We start from the raw sequence: 16,128 nt of genomic DNA on the forward strand, positions 1-16,128 counted from the left end.
GAAGGCACAGAGTCTCTAACAAGAGGCTACAACCTGTCCTGAGGTTAGAGGAAGGCGGACGAATCTCTCCATGGTCTCACAGTTTTCTCATCTTAAGTCAATACAAGAGGCCTCAGAGGCGGCAGTACTTTCCTCCTGGTCTCTTGAACTGAGCTGCTAGGGCAGAGACAGTACAGGTAGGCAATATCCAAGGGTTAAATTACACCTGACCACTGGCGGACTAAACACTTACCCCTAATTGCACCCACTTACGAAAACCTCACCATCTGATCACAGAAGACAGTGACAAACAGACAGTGACCGATGCATCCCTGTTTATCTGGTACTTTCCCAGGGTTTAGTGGGAAAGTTCCAGACTCTGGGAACCCTATCAAGTCGCAGGAAAATCGGGATGTTTGGTCAGCCTAGTGACGGGACAGTAACCCAGCTTTAGTAATTCAACTTTCTCACCTTGACAGTTTGGGTTTGAGCCACTGTCATCAAAAACACAAGCCATTTTAAGATGAAGGCCCTTGAAACGGCGACCTCACGGGAGCTAACCACCAATCATCAGTCTCAACAGAGATGCTTTATGAGTCTTTCATCTTTCAAGGACTCTCTTGCAATGTAAGTTTCTCAACAAATGTGCCCTGAAGGTCTGGTGTGTACATAATAAGCCCATTAGAGCGCGCCAGATCCACTTATCAATTGTTAATGGTTTACCACAAGCATCTAAGGAAATATTTGCACAGTTCTTAAAATGGGTAAAATCAGGTCAATAGAATTTAAGGCTCCTGGCAATTAGGAGATTATCCTATAAAAAGGACAAAGCTTGAGTGTGCAGCCAAGAAGGAAAGGATCTAAATCTGATTTGGAATGTCTCTGTGAACAAGAAGGAATTAAGAATTTAAGTCCAAGATAATGAAATTCTTTTCATCTTTAACTCACTATAAATAAGCCATGCTGGCTCCGGAATTTCTACCCAGGAGGGGCCCAGGGATGGCAACGTGACCGGAAGGGAACGTGTGGAGCTGCTTTTGCATGATTTCCTTTAAGACTGAGAAAACACCAATTGTTCACATCCAAGATTCTGGTCCTAGCTTCCCCTGTGACACCACCACTAAGAAGAGACGGTAAAATGAAAAGGAGGCAAGGCAGGAGACGGAAAGGGGAGTAGGAGTTTACACACTGAGTCCTTTACTCTTTAGATCTGGAAAATAATTTCGTATATTGCAATATCAGACTGATCTGAATTAGTGCTTTTCTGTTGAGTACTTGTAATTTTTTAATATGTCCTTGGTATACTAGGAGATATATATATACACACACAGATATATACATGTGTGAATGGCTTCCTTGGTGGATCAGTGGTAAAGAATCCATCTGAAAAAAAAAAAAAAAGAATCCATCTGACAATGCAGGAGATAGATGCAGGTTCAATCCCTAGGCTGGGAAGATCCCCTGGAGTGGGAAACGGCAACCCACTCCAGTTCTTGCCTGGAAAATCCCATGGATGGCTACAGTCCATGTGGTCGAAAAAGAGTTGGACATGACTTAGCGACTAAACAACAGCAACAACAAATATATATATATTTTATATATATATATGGTATTTTTATGTATAGAAAAAGGCCTTTATTTGGGATAAATAAAAGAAAAGTGAATATTACTGATAGAAAGGGAGTGGGGATGCCTGTGTAGAGAAGGAACTGGTATTGCCTCTGAGAAGAAATAATTAAGCACAGGTGTGCAGAAACCAATAAAATTTTTTGTTTCTGTTTTCTGACCATACCACGTGTCATATGGGATTTTAGTTCCTAGACCAGGGATGCAACCCATACTCTGCAGGAAGAACAGAGTCCTAACTACTGGACTGCCAGGGAAGTCCCTAAAAATTTTATTTCCCACTATGAAATGGCTTTAAAATAAATGATCTTTTGAAATACCTCCCAACAACAGAGCCTCAGAGAAGTAAATCTTCCGATATTCATTAACCCAGACTAATGAATGACCACTGGCAGGAAACTAAAGATAGAGACTAATTACGGTGAGAACAAAATTTCCATGGGATTCTTGTTTGCGGTCTACTCTCGTGAATGAGGAGAGAAATAGAAAAAAAAAACAAAAACAAAAACACAGAAGACGAACCCACTACAATCCATGGAAAGGTCACAGGGTTTCTGCTGTTGTTTGATGAGTGTCTGAAGCAGCTTCAAAGAGGAAGTGCTCAGAAAGGGCACCATTGGCAGAGATGAGTCAGCTAGTACTTTTGGCTTGGTGCTGGAATGGGTGTGACCCTCTACTCCAAGTTTCAGGAGTCTCTCAAACCCATGGAGAATAATAAAATCCAGATCTTATTAATACAGGCAGCAGTGGGTTACAGAAGGAAACTATTACCTTTTTTGCCTCTGGGGAAGAAAGGACCCGCAAGCATATGGTTGATGATTTGATCTCACTGTGTCCCTTCACTGGACTGTGTACGGCTTCACAGATGTCTCTTGCATCTAATAAAAACACCTCAGTCGTCTGTTTTTAGGCTTGCCTACTAGCTAAGTGCTCCATCACATTCTTCTGAAAAGCCTTCATCTGTAGCCCACTAATGAGGGAAAAAGTAGAAGCTGGCTTCTCACAGGGAACGTGTGCATTTTAATAACAGCTTCCAGAGACAGGGCACCTGCTTCCTGTCTTCACTTTCTAAACCAGGGCTGGTGGTGGGAACGACAAGGGGAGGGCGGAGGCTGCAAACCGCCTTTCTGGATATACCTGGGTGTGCCCTGACTTAAGACCAAACAACCAATCCATCCTCTTTCAGAGACAGCACAGTGACTTCCTAATAAGCAAAACTTGGTCAGACCTGAGAAAGTGTTAGTCACTTAGTCATGCCCCACTCTGCAACCCCATGGACTGCAGCCCACCAGGTTCCTCTGTCCAGGGGATTTTCCAGGCTAGGATACTGGAGTGGGTTGCCACTTCCTTCTCCAGGGGATCTCCCCAACCCAGGGACTGAACCTGGGTCTCCTGCACTGCAGGTAGATTCTTTACTGACTGAACCACGAGGGAAGCCCTAAGCTCGGAGCTGAAGGTACACTTGATTCCCTGAAGCGCCCCTGAGCAGCACTGATTGCTTAAGCTGGAGTGGGAAACCAAATCAAACCAAAATGGGAACATCCCTCAACTACACCTGTCTATGGAAAACAAGTGGCAAGGTCAACAAGCAGCATTATATTTAAGACTTGGAATGGCTAGGAATCCTGTTCTGTCTGGTCAAGACTATGGATCCTGATTTGGGGTACATATATTCCACTGGTGAATAAAAGAGACAGGTACAAACCTCTACAGAACAAGACTGTTGTTGTTTATCACTAAGTCATGTCCAACCCATTGCCCATTTCTTTTTCGACCCCATGGACTGTAGCCCGTCAGGCTCCTCTGTCCATGGGATTCTCCAGGCAAGAGTACTGGAGTGGGCTGCCATTCCCTTCTCCAGGGGATTTTCCCGACCCAGGGATCAAACTCACATCGCCTGCATTGGCAGGCAGATTCTTTCCCACTGAGCCCCGAGGGAAGCCTACAGAAAAAGATGAAATATGCTGAATGGACACAGAAGCTACATGCTGGGGAAACTCGGCAGGAAGAAGGAAAGGAGTTGTTCGGAGTCTACTCTCTCCTCATTCACGAGAGTAGACTCCAAACAAGAATCCCATGGAAATGTTGTTCTCATTCTGATTGAAGAGGAGCTGGGGGTAGACAGGCAAAGTTTCTCAGAATAGAAGCTATTTAAGTTTTTTCTTTTTTTATGACATACTCAAAAAAGAATAATGTATTTATTTGGTTGCACCAGTTCTTAGTTGCAGTGTGTGGGATCTAGTTCCCCAAACAGGGAATTTGGCCCCCTGAATTTGGAGCTCAGAGTCTTAGCCACTGGACCGCCAGGGAAGTCGTGCTAGTTAAGTTTTTCTTGCAGGGTAAGGGGGCATCTTGGTGGAGAGAAAGAAGAGACTTGGGGGAGCCAGGGACGAGTGCCCAAGGGGCAGGCACTTAATGGGCAATGCAAAATGCCATGGGTGGTGAGGCTGGGATAGGCTAGGGTCACAGTGTTGCACTCTGGGTGCTGGCCTGCTTAAAGAACCCAGCTCAAGTGGTAGAGTGACAAAGTGGCTCAGAGGCAAGAGGTGACTTGGGACATTCCTGTAAAGCACAGGGAGGTGTCAGTTACAGAGGTAAATATATATGCAAAAGGCCCTGAGCTGTATACTTAGGGTTTGTGTATTTTACTATATGTAAATTATAGCTCAACAAAGTCCTTAAAAAAACAAAGGTCCAAGGGGTCCAGTGTCCCCTTGTCCTAGAGCAAAGGGGGTGAAAATGGTTAGGAGTGGGCAGATACCCAAGAAAACCCTTCTCTTTGGGTTCCTGTCCTTACCTGGTCGCTAGGGCTCGCAACCCAGGGTCCTTCTAAGAAACTCTTTCAATGCTTGGTGATGATGCAGGGCTCCTAGACTCAGAGGATGTTGGTACTGAAAGGGTACCGCAGGAGAACGGCCAGTTTCATTTTACTCATTTATTTTTACTTAATTTATCTTTTCGGCTTAACTAACAGAAATCATTTCTCACAATTTTAGATGATGAAAGACCAGGATCAAGGTGTCAGCCAATTTGATTCCTGGTGAGAGCGCCTTTCCTGGCTTGTGGAAGGCCAGTCTTGCTGCGTCTTTATATGGTACAGACAGACCACTGGTGCTCTTCCTTCCCTTATAAGGGCACTAATCCTATCATACAAGTCCCAACCATACGACCTTATCTAGACCATACAGTCTCCTAGAGACCCCATCTCCAAATATCATCATATAAGGAGTTAGGTCCTCAATATATGAATTTTGGGGTGACACAATTCAGTCCACAGCACAACTCATTTTCCAAGCCACACTGGGATGCTTCAATCCGAGTCAGGATGGGAGAAAGGGCAAGAAACACAGCTAGAATGATGGGGTCAATTGGCCCTGTTTTTTCTCATGCATTATAATTAAAGAACTACCATCAGAAACATTCAGCCTTTTCTTCACAGCTTAAAACTAGAGATACATGTAAAGCAGAACTCTACAATGTTTATCTCTTCACACCCTCTGTGACTTCTAGTTATTGAGTCATTCATCCCAACAAAAAGCTGGGGCATTAGAAGTCTATGTACTGTGTGCCACATGTATAAATTTAAAAAAATTGATGCTTTATTGGATAGTACTGTCTGGTCATACCTTCATGATGAGAAGGGGCTTTGTAAGACTGTTTCATTTCACACACAAGGAAACCAAGGACCAGAGGGCCTGTCATATGGTCCAGGGGTCCACCTTGTTTAGAAGAAGACCTCAGTTTGCATCCTAATCCACATTTCAGATCAAGGCTTTTTCTCTGCACTACTGCGGCCAACAGCCATTAGGAAATTTGAACAGTTGACAGAATTCTGAAGCTGCTAAAAATCAAATGTTAGAAGATATGTAGTAGTGTGGATAAATGTCCATGGCTTACTGTTTTGTTTTTTGTTTGTTTTTAAATTTTTTGGCTGCACCATGTGGCCTATGGAATCTAAGTTCTCCCGCCGGGGATCGAACCCTCGGGTCTTGTGTCGAAAGGGCAGATTCTTAACCACTGGACCGCCAGGGAAGTCCCCATGGTATGCTACGTGTTAAAGCAGGTTACCAAATGCTACATATGCCCCTGATTTTGTTGGGGGAAATGATCTGCAGCAGCAAAACCCCTGCAGGCGTGATGACCAATATAGTAGTGATATGTGTCCCCAAGGAGGAGACTCACAGATGATTTTTGTGTTTCACCTTATTCTCCGTTTAAAAAAAAACAAACGTGCTTTAAATTTTTTATTTGAGAAAAAAATGGAGGTTTGTATCACCATCTGAATTTTCTCTTAATCCTGATTCAAGCTTTTTAGTCTGCCTGTTTCTCTGAAATCGAACACTTTTTGAGAACAAAAATTGAACCACTAGGTAAATATTGACCTGTTGCTAAGTGAACAAGAGACCTATCACCTCATCTTAGAAAAGTTTCCCTTGAGACATTGAAAAATTCATTTCTGATGTATCTTTGGGTAGGTGATCTCAAGAAAGACTTAAAAACTGACTTTAATGCTGAAAAGAGGGGAAAAAAATCCCTGTTCTCCTAACATGTTTTCACTGTTCACCTTTCACTGACTTTTTTTTTTCCTACACCAGAACATCAATCCAAAGGCTATGTCCGTGATTTCGCACGTAAGTTATAATTAACTGGCTGCTTTCCGTCAGGGTTACTGAATAACCCCATCAGCTTGTTTTAAATCAGTTAAGTGAAATTTTTACCCGAGACAGTTGTTGTGAAGGCCGTAGACAGGTTTCCTGTAGGAAAAAAAAAATCTTCAAAGTCCCGGGAGAAGCACTTTTACCCATAATAGATAAGCTTCCTGAGCTCAGCTTCAAATACACGGAAGGCTGTTGCCAGAAAGGCCACACAGAGAAAAAACATCAAGGCCACCAGCTTCCGACAGTGATTAAAATAGCAAGAGGGTCATGCAGAAATCGGAAGGCCACTCCAGGGCTAGCCCAGCTAAAGATTTTTGTCTCAAACTGGCCCCTTACTGCTCTCTGCCTCCCATCCCTCGCCTGCACCCCGAAAAAGGTCACTGTTCCCCCTCCCTTTGGACAAGAAAGGAGCCAGCTGTGGGGTCACAGACTTGGGTCCAGGCTCCCCCTCTACTACTCCTCATCTCCCCATCTTTAAAATGAGAGGAAAACAAATCCAACCTTGAAGTTCCATAGGTTCATCAAGAAAGTGTACAGGAAGAAGAAAAAGCAAAGAGAAACCGTTGGACTTATGTCTCCAGGCTGTTTTTCAAAGGAAACCAAGAAACCAGGTTAGGAAAAACCTTGCCAAAAATCAGTTTTTTTGTTTTTTAATGCTTTGAACAATTAGTGTGAAATCAAACCTAGGAGACTCAAGAGACTCAGGTTTGATCCCTGGCTCGAGAAGATCCCCTGGAGTAGGAAATGGCTACCCACTCCAGTGTTCTTGCCTCATGGACAGAGGAGCCTGGTGGGCTAGAGTCCATGGGGTTGCAAAAGCTCAGACACGACTGAGCGACTGACTAACTGAAACCTTACGTGATGTTTTCCAAAGAGCCTAGAGGGGAGAAGCTTTCCCAGGGCTTCCTCTAATTACTCGGGAACTGATGCTGGGTGGAAATTTGTACTCATCTGCCTATAATCTCATAGGGCTTTTAACACCTTGGTTTTTCAAAAGCTCTCTACAAACAGAGACCCAGGAACTGGATCCAGCTGCATCCCACCCCATCTGAAAGTAGGGGGTGCAAATGTTCCTTGCCAGTTCAGATGAGTGAATTATCTAAATTAAACATGGAAGAAAAACGCTGGATGATTTTGAAAACACACCAATGCTGCACACACTCCTCAGAGAGGAGAGTTCCCATGGCAAACACTGCTTACTAAGAACACCACGCCCTTGATCATAGTTGTGGAGCCCACCCACTATGACGCAGAATCCCCTCAGCAGGGGCGGGTCCAAGTTCACCACGATTTATATTGTACTTGGCAGTTCACAGGTGTTAGGCAATATAACCGAGCTATAACTTTTAACTTGATTACAACTTTTAGGGTCATGGCATTACAACTAACAAGCAAACTGTACACAGATACCCAAAATACCCGTAGCCCACAGCTCTTTACCCTCGGCTGTGGAAATGAACTAAACAACCAAAGAGGACAAAGCAAGAGCCCAGACTCTCAGGTGTCTCTGCTGCCCATCTGCTCTTCAAAGAGAATCATTCAGGGACTTCCCTGGTGTTCCAGTGGCTAAGACTCCATGCTCCCAATACAGAAGACCCAGGTTTGATTCCTGGTCAGGGAACTAGATTCCACGTGCCTCAGTGAAGATCCTGTCAAATCCGTCTCCTGGAAATAAACAGCACGTGTGGTGTGGAACACAGATTCTGTCTCTTTCACAACTACTGTTTTACTTCTGTCAGAAGCTGTGCTCACCCCTGTCACCTCCAAAACACAGAGCTGGGGCTTCTGCAGGGAAATCTGGTTCACTTGGAATGAAAAGACGCTTACTCCTTGGAAGGAAAGTTACGACCAACCTAGACAGCATATTAAAAAGCAGAAACATTACTTTGTCAATAAAGGTCCATCTAGTCAAGGCTATGGTTTTTCCACTGGTCATGTATGGATGTGAGAGTTGGACTGTAAAGAAAGCTGAACACCGAAGAATTGATGCTTTTGAACTGTGGTGTTGGAGAAGACTCTTGAGAGTCCCTTGGACTGCAAGGAGATCCAACCAGTCTATCCTAAAGGAGATCAGTCCTGGGTGTTCATTGGAAGGACTGATGTTGAAGCTGAAACTCCAGTACTTTGGCCACCTGATGCAAAGAGCTGACTCATTAGAAAAGACCCTGATGCTGGGAAAGATTGAGAGCAGGAGGAGAAGGGGATGACAGAGGATGAGATGGTTGGATGGCATCACCAACTCGATGGACATGGGTTTGGGTGGACTCCGGGAGTTGGTGATGGACAGGGAGGCCTGGAGTGCTGCAGTTCATGGGGTCGTAAAGAATCGGACACGACTGAGAGACTGAACTGAACTGAACTGGAATGAAAACCTTCTCTTAGAGTGGATTCTCTTAGCTAATGTATATTTTTCAATAGGGCAGACCAGAGGTACCCAAGAAACCTATGCTTTTTTTTTCTCATTAATTATTTGGGGTCAGGAAGACTTCCATCTTAGAACTGGCCTCAGGTGGTAAAGAATCTGCCTGTAATGCAGGAGACCTGGGTTCGATTTCTGGGTTGGGAAGATCCCCTGGAGAAGGAAGGGGCAACACACTCCAGTATTCTTGCCTGGAAAATTCCACAGACAGAGGACCCTAGTGGGCTACAGTCAATGGGGTCACACAGAGTCGAACATGACTGAGTATGCACACACGCAAAATACTGTCCAAGTTTTCTGCATCCACCTAAAAACGACAACAGTTTTATGCAAAGTCCTTGACATGGTTGATGACACCACACTGTGGAAGAAAGGATGACTTCGGGCAACAAAGATCTGAGTCCGTCCCCTACCCACCAGGATTCAAGCACCAGACTCCTACAGAGATGGTGGCTATTTTACCATCAGTGACACTTGAGGACCCATGGGGAGAAGGTTCTTCTTTGAACAGTGTAATGATAGACAGATCAGCAGGCAGGTGTACAGGTGGGTTTGAGGTCTACTCACTCTTTGGTCAGGAGAGGACAGGACTTGAGCAGGAAGCGCGAGAGCCCCGAGTCCTGGAAGTAGAGGTCGGGCGGAGCTGTGGGGCTCTTCAGGTTCAAACACCGGACGATCACGTACAGCACGGCAGCCACCGCGGCCAGCTTCACCCCGTCAAATACGGCCGGGAGCTCGGAGGTCTCCATCATGGCGTTCATCTTGATCTGGGGAGCAGGGGCACAGGTGGGTTTAGAAGCATGCGTAGAGGGAAGACCTCACCACACAGAGACAAAGCCAGTGGGGAACGGCGACAATCCAGAAGGGCCCACAGAACCCACCCTGACTGATTCCTATCGGTGCCCTTATAGCCGCCAATGAACTGGCAACAACCCAGGTCACAAAAATCCTGAGCACTGATAAACTGGGCTGGGTGTTGGCTTTCAAACTGTGGTGCCAAAGAAGACTCTTGAGAGTCCCGTGGACTACAAGGAAATCAAACCAGTCAATCCTAAAGGAAATCAACCCTGAATGTTCATTGGAAGGACTGATGCTAAAGCTGAAGCTCCAATTCTTTGGCCGACTCATTGAAAAAGACCCTGATGCTGGGAAAGATTGAGGGCAGGAGGAGAAGGGGGTGACAGAGGATGAAATGGTTGGATAGTGTCATGGACTCAATGGACATGAATTTGAGCAAACTCTGTGAGATAGTGAAGGATAGGGAAGCCTGGGTTCTGCAGTCCATGGGGTTGCAAAGAGTCAGACACAACTTAGCAACTGAAAACAACAAATGAACGTTTATTTCTAAGATGGGCAAACTGGAAAATGCTGAGAATAGCGTCCTGCTGAGCGTAGGAGAGGACTTCCCTGGTGGCCCAATGGTTAGGAATCCACCTTCCAACGTAGGCAGTACAGGTCTGACGTCCCTGGTCTCAGAACTAAGATCCCACATGCAGTGTGGCAGGACCAAAAGTTTAAAAAAGAAATAAAACCTGATGAGAGCAGGAGAAAGAAGTCCAGCTGGAAAGGCACAAGAGGGGCCAGGAGACTAGCTTTGATTTCTGTTACCAGGCAGCCTTGACTTTCCTCAGACTTCACCTGCACCTGGTGCCCCGGCCGTGCATCAGGTGTCGTGCTTACAGCCTTGGACAGACGTGAGATGGGACTGCGTGGCCACCAGGTGTGGCTGTCATGCCTGTGGGCCCCACCTTTGTTTTCAGAGCAGGAAGAGCCTGATTCAGCCACCTGCTCCCTTATGAGGCAGTCCTGGCGATGGAGTCAAGTTCAGACTAAGCCGAGCTCCCAGAGGTCTTTACTCCTGGGAGTCGCAGGCGGTGTGAAATGGAACTCAGTCACCTTTTCCCCCTACTGAAGGCAACTGCCTACAGTCATTAGTCTCCAAAACTGGGCTAAAAGTGGACCACCATTCAACTGCTAGACCAAAATTAAAAACTGGAGTATGGAAAATATACACGCATATCTAGTTTTTCATCTTTTCAGGTAGCTTTATCTTGTACACAAAACACACACACACACTCACATACATCCCTCCAAACTTTAAAAAAAAACAAACATCAACAACAATAACTAAAATCCAGTCTTTTCCTCGCTGCACTGCAGGAAATCAGAACATCAGCTGTTACCTTCAAAATCAGGGAAACCACAAGCTAACAAAAAGAAGAAACGGTAACTCCTGGCAGCCAAGGTTGCTGTGGCAACAGCGTCCCCTGGAATGGTTTCAAGTAGCCTCTGCTGAAAACAGCAGGACAAGCCCAGTGGCCAGCGGTACAGAGAAAAGAGGCAGGACGAAATGATCTCTCAAAAATGTGTTTGGGGCAGAACCAAACGAACTCATCTGAGACCCACGGGCAGGCCAGAGAGGTCTTGGAAGCCCTTTGCTAAAATGAAGGCGACTGTGGTAAATACAGGTCAGATCATCTCTGGCAGGGGTTCCAACTGAGTGAGGAAAGGCAATCAAAGATCCCACAAATATCTTATGATATCACTCATACATGGGATCTAATTTTTAAAAAGAAACAGATAAACTTATTTACAAAAGAGAAGCAGACTTACAGCTATTGAAAACAAACTGATGGTTACCAAACGGGAAATGTGAGTGGGGGAGGGATAAATCAGGAACTTGGGATAAACACACACACACAGACACACACTACTATATATAAGATAACCAACAAGGACCTACTTTATAGCTCAGGGAACACGACAACATTCTGTGACAACCTATATGAGAAAAGAATCTAAAAAAGAATGAATGTATGTATATGTATAAGGGAATCACTTTGCTGTACACGGGAAACTAACACAACGCTGTAAATCAACTATAGTCCAGTTGAAAAAAAAAAAAAGAACTGAGTTCCTTAACTCACCATCAGGGCAAGAAAATAGTTTTTTAAAATTTATCTGGCATGGTTTAGAATCAAGGCTGGACCTCAGAATATACTTTTCAGCTGCATCAACCTTTGACTTTTTATGAGCTAATGGTTTCCTTAAAACTTAACTTCTGGGGTCATGTCTCTCAAAGGCTGTTCCCCAAACTTTTAAAACAAGGATTCTTTTAACTTGGGGTCCATAGGTCCCCTATTGGTTTCTGGGAACTTCCTGAAATTATGTGTGAAAGTGTGTGTGTTTGCACAGTTTTCTGGGAAGAAGGCTTGCAGATATGATCAGATTCTCCAGGGGGCCAGTGACCTAAGCAAGCACGCAGCACCACACTCAAAGATGCTCTAGTGGCCCCCCCGTGTGCTTGCCCCTCATATCTCCAAAACCCGGCCACCTGCCAGTCGAACCAACTCGAAACAAATATCCAAGATGACACAGCTTGCTATTTACTGAAGTATAGTTGATTGAAATAGTGTCTTAATTTTAAGTGTAGTGAGTGGAGGGCCAAAACCAAAACCTAGGAGGACTTCCAGTTTTTCTGGCAGGATGCTGGTGATATGAAACTGAAATAGACATCCTCCTTGTCCTCTTAATTGCAAAGAGAGGAGAAGGTGGCACTGGGTGGCTTGACCAGTTTTCTGGCTGATCTAGAGTAGACACATTGAATTAAAAACATAAAATAAGTCCCTCCACCCCCACTTTCACTCACCACTTACGAATGCTGGGAAGGTAGGGAGAAGAAGCAAAAATAAGAGTTTCGCCAATACGTACCTATGTCACCAGTTCTTCTCTGCTGCGAATACAAACTGATCTTGAAGAAAAGCTGAACAGCTGGGCTGGTCAGGTCGGAGCTCTTATTCGATTTAACCTAAAAGCTGAAAAGATTGGATAGTGATATTTCACAGGTTGAGAAAGAAGCAATTTAATTGAAATATAAGCATAGTCTAAGTTTTTCTGCATTTAAAGTCATTAAGGAAAAAAAAAAGCCCCAAACGATTTCTTTAATTAACATATGTGACGCATTCTTGGCCAGACCTGCTGGGGGAAATCTTGGTGAATCCACAGACTGGCGGGCTCTGTGGTTTCCAGGACGAGTTATCTGCTGCGTTCACAACTCTGGCTAATGTAAACTCATGCTGCTCTGCTTTTGTCCTTTATCTCATAACATCATTTCCAGAGATACCCGACGACGACAAGGATCATCTCTGTGTGACTAATGAAATAATTTAGCCGGGTTTAGGTCGAGATAGCAGACAGCTGACTTGTTTCATCTCTTCCAAATATACAGACACGACAGAAAAAATAGGAGCTGAGAAAAGTAAAAGGGCACAGATGGGCTCAAAAACGCAGTTCCAGAAATGGAACAGAACTGAAAAGTAATGAGTGGGGAGCCATAACACCTGCCAGATCTGGGCCTTACTGTGGGCTGGAGGCTGGCTGTGCTGGGCCATCCAGGGCTGAAAGCGCTCACCGTCAGATGGGGAACCAGAGCCGGGCCCTCTGGGTTAAAGACCCGCGGCTTCCAAAGCAGCAGAGGAAACAAAAAGAGAAACGGGGAAGGGGAGAGACAGCAGTGTTTACAGAGCACCATCTAGGTGGCGAGCTCCCCTTATATTTCATGTAAAACGCGTCCTGATGCTTTTAAGAGTACCTCTGAGGTAGGTACTATTATTATTCCATTTTACAGATGAGAAGACTCTTGAGAGACCCTTGGACTGCAAGGAGATCAAACCAGTCAGTCCTAAAGGAAATCAACCCTGAATATTCACTGGAAGACTGATGCTGAAGCTGAAGCTCCGATACTTTGGCCACCTGACGGGAAGAGCTGACTCACTGGAAAAGACCCTGATGCTGGGAAAGACTGAAGGCAGGAGGAGAAGGGGGCAACAGAGGAGGAGATGGTTGGATGGCTTCACCGACTCAATGGACATGAGTTCGAGCAAGCTCTGGGAGATGGTAAAAGACAGGGAAGCCTGGCATGCTACAGTCCATGAGGTTGCAAAGAGTCGGACATGACTGAGTGACTGAACGACGACAACCGATGAGGAAACTGAGCCGTAGAAAACTCGAGTGACTTGCCCAAGGTCACACAGGTAGCAGGTAGAGAAACTAAGATACACATCAGGCTTCAAAGAGCGCGTTTTTAACCACCACGCTGTGCTCCTTGAAAAGAGGAAAAGTAAGAAAAAGAGAAACAAGAACGAAAGTGGATGGTAGAGGAAAACACAAATGAGACACCAAGAGCTTGCAAAACATCATGAAGCTGTAACATAGTAGAGCTGGGATTCAAGCCCAGTTTTTTTCTGATTCCATCAAACCGAAATGATTTAAAAAGAAAATGAAAGCCAGTTGGAGGGGAGATTCAATTAACCTTCAGAGTAGCCTTGCTCAAATTCAAATATTTATTATTTTTTCCTATTCTGAGACAAATTAGACACAGAGGACCAGGCTTTGTTGGGGGGCAGGGGCAGGGTACTAAGGAGCATGTCTCCAGCCACATCACAAGCCACCTGACCTTTCTAGGGCTTGGCTGTCCACTAAAAAACAAGGGATATGCCAGATCAGAGATCTTAAACTGGCAACCCATGGGATGGCACTGCATTTGGTTGGCATTTTTTTTTAATTGAATTTATTAGCTGCTAAGTTGGTCCCATCACTTCATGGGAAATAGATGGGGAAACAGTGGAAACAGTGTCAGACTTTATTTTGGGGGGCTCCAAAATCACTGCAGATGGTAACTGCAGCCATGAAATTAAAAGACACTTTCTCCTTGGAAGAAAAGTTATGACCAACCTAGATAGCATATTGAAAAGCAAAAACATTACTTTGCCAACAAAGGTCCGTCTAGTCAAGGCTATGGTTTTTCCAGTAGTCATGTATGGATGTGAGAGTTGGACTATGAAAAAAGCTGAGCGCCGAAGAATTGATGCTTTTGAACTGTGATGTTAGAGAAGACTCTTGAGAGTCCCTTGGACTGCAAGGAGATCCAACCAGTCCATTCTGAAGGAGATCAGCCCTGGGATTTCTTTGGAAGGAATGATGCTAAAGTTGAAACTCCAGTACTTTGGCCACCTCATGCGAAGAGTTGACTCATTGGAAAAGACTCTGATGCTGGGAGGGATTGGGGGCAGGAGGAAAAGGGGACGACAGAGGATGAGATGGCTGGAAGGCATCACTGACTTGATGGACATGAGTCTGAGTGAACTCCGGGAGTTGGTGATGGACAGGGAGACCTGGTGTGCTGCGATTCATGGGGTCTCAAAGAGTCGGACATGACTGAGTGACTGAACTGAACTGAACAAAGTTATAAACACCAGGAGTTTGCAGATAAAAATCTGAATCTCTGGTTTCTCTTGAGAAGAAAAAAAAAATCCAAAGGTTTGGGAAACTGATGCAGCATTCTCACATGGCAGCAATGAGTAGAGTTGAGTGGGGCTGACCCTCTAGACAGAGTGTGCTCTCTCCAGGTGGCCACCGCTCCCACATGGTCCTCAACAATGATCTCTGACCTCCTTAATCACTGATGGTACCTGAATGGTTGCTACAGGCATCCGAATGTGCAACCCTTGGGGAAAGGGTTGTTGTTGTTTAGTAACTGAGTCATGTCCAGTTCTTTGCGATGGTAAGGACGGTAGCCCTCACCAGGCTCCTCTGTCCATGGGATTCTCTAGGCAAGAATATTGGAGTAGGTTGCCATTTCCTTCTCCAGGAGATCTTCCTCATCCAAGGATTAAACTCTCATTTCTTGCACTAGCAGGCAGATTCTTTACCATTGAGCCACCAGGGAAGACCAAGGTCCCTACTAGCCCTGAATAAGTCTATGTTGATTGAATATTCAAAACATACACTATCAGTATATGTATAAATGATAAGTTAATACTAAAGAATTATGGAAAGGCAAAGTAGCAAATAAGATGCAATACGTCTTATTTATTGATATTTACACTGATGTTTATTTATACCTTTACTCTTTTTTATTTTTTTAGTTTTAGAAGTCATCTATCAACTTCCTACTAATTTTTTAGTATTTTATTTTTATTTATTTATTTGGCTATGCTAGGTTTTAGTTGTGGCATGTGGGATTTTTTTTTTTTTTAAATGTAGGATCTTTAGTTAAGACAAAAGAACCCTTAGTTGGGACATGTGAACTGTTAGTTGTAGTATGTGGGATCTAGTTCCCTTATCGGGGATTGAACCCAAGCCTCCTGCATCAGGAGCACAGAGTCTTAGTCGTTTGGCCACCAGGGAAGCCTCCCGCAGTTTTACTCTTTCCACAAAGTATTTGAGATAGCTTCAAGTGAACACTGGATGGACGTGCACAGAGAAAGATTCAGAAATGCAGTTAACTGCTGAGTGCTTCCCAGTAAGAAGTCCCAGGACTTCCCTGTCATGTCAGTCCAGTGGTTAAAACTCCATGCTTCTAAAGCAGGGGACACAGGTTCGATCCCTGGTCAAGGAACTAAGATCCCATATGCCCTGTGGAGTGCCCGGAAGGAAAAACAACAA

The 16,128-nt window shown here is 44.7% G+C and overlaps 1 protein-coding gene across 1 annotated transcript in view; it reads right to left on the bottom strand.

The window, feature by feature from the left end:
* The window catches only part of ABHD2 (abhydrolase domain containing 2, acylglycerol lipase), a 117,755-nt gene that overhangs the window by 76,613 nt on the left and 25,014 nt on the right, over nucleotides 1-16,128 (bottom strand). The window contains exons 2-3 of the mRNA XM_040257578.1: nucleotides 12,394-12,497; nucleotides 9,250-9,449 (exon numbers count right to left, since the gene is read on the bottom strand). Coding sequence (XP_040113512.1) covers nucleotides 9,250-9,443 — 194 coding nt within the window. The 5' untranslated portion in view covers nucleotides 9,444-9,449; nucleotides 12,394-12,497. The remainder of the gene's footprint in view (nucleotides 1-9,249; nucleotides 9,450-12,393; nucleotides 12,498-16,128) is intronic.

The sequence above is a fragment of the Oryx dammah genome, unplaced genomic scaffold (assembly GCF_014754425.2).
Source record: "Oryx dammah isolate SB20612 unplaced genomic scaffold, SCBI_Odam_1.1 HiC_scaffold_16, whole genome shotgun sequence".
In the NCBI taxonomy this organism is placed as follows: domain Eukaryota; kingdom Metazoa; phylum Chordata; class Mammalia; order Artiodactyla; family Bovidae; genus Oryx; species Oryx dammah.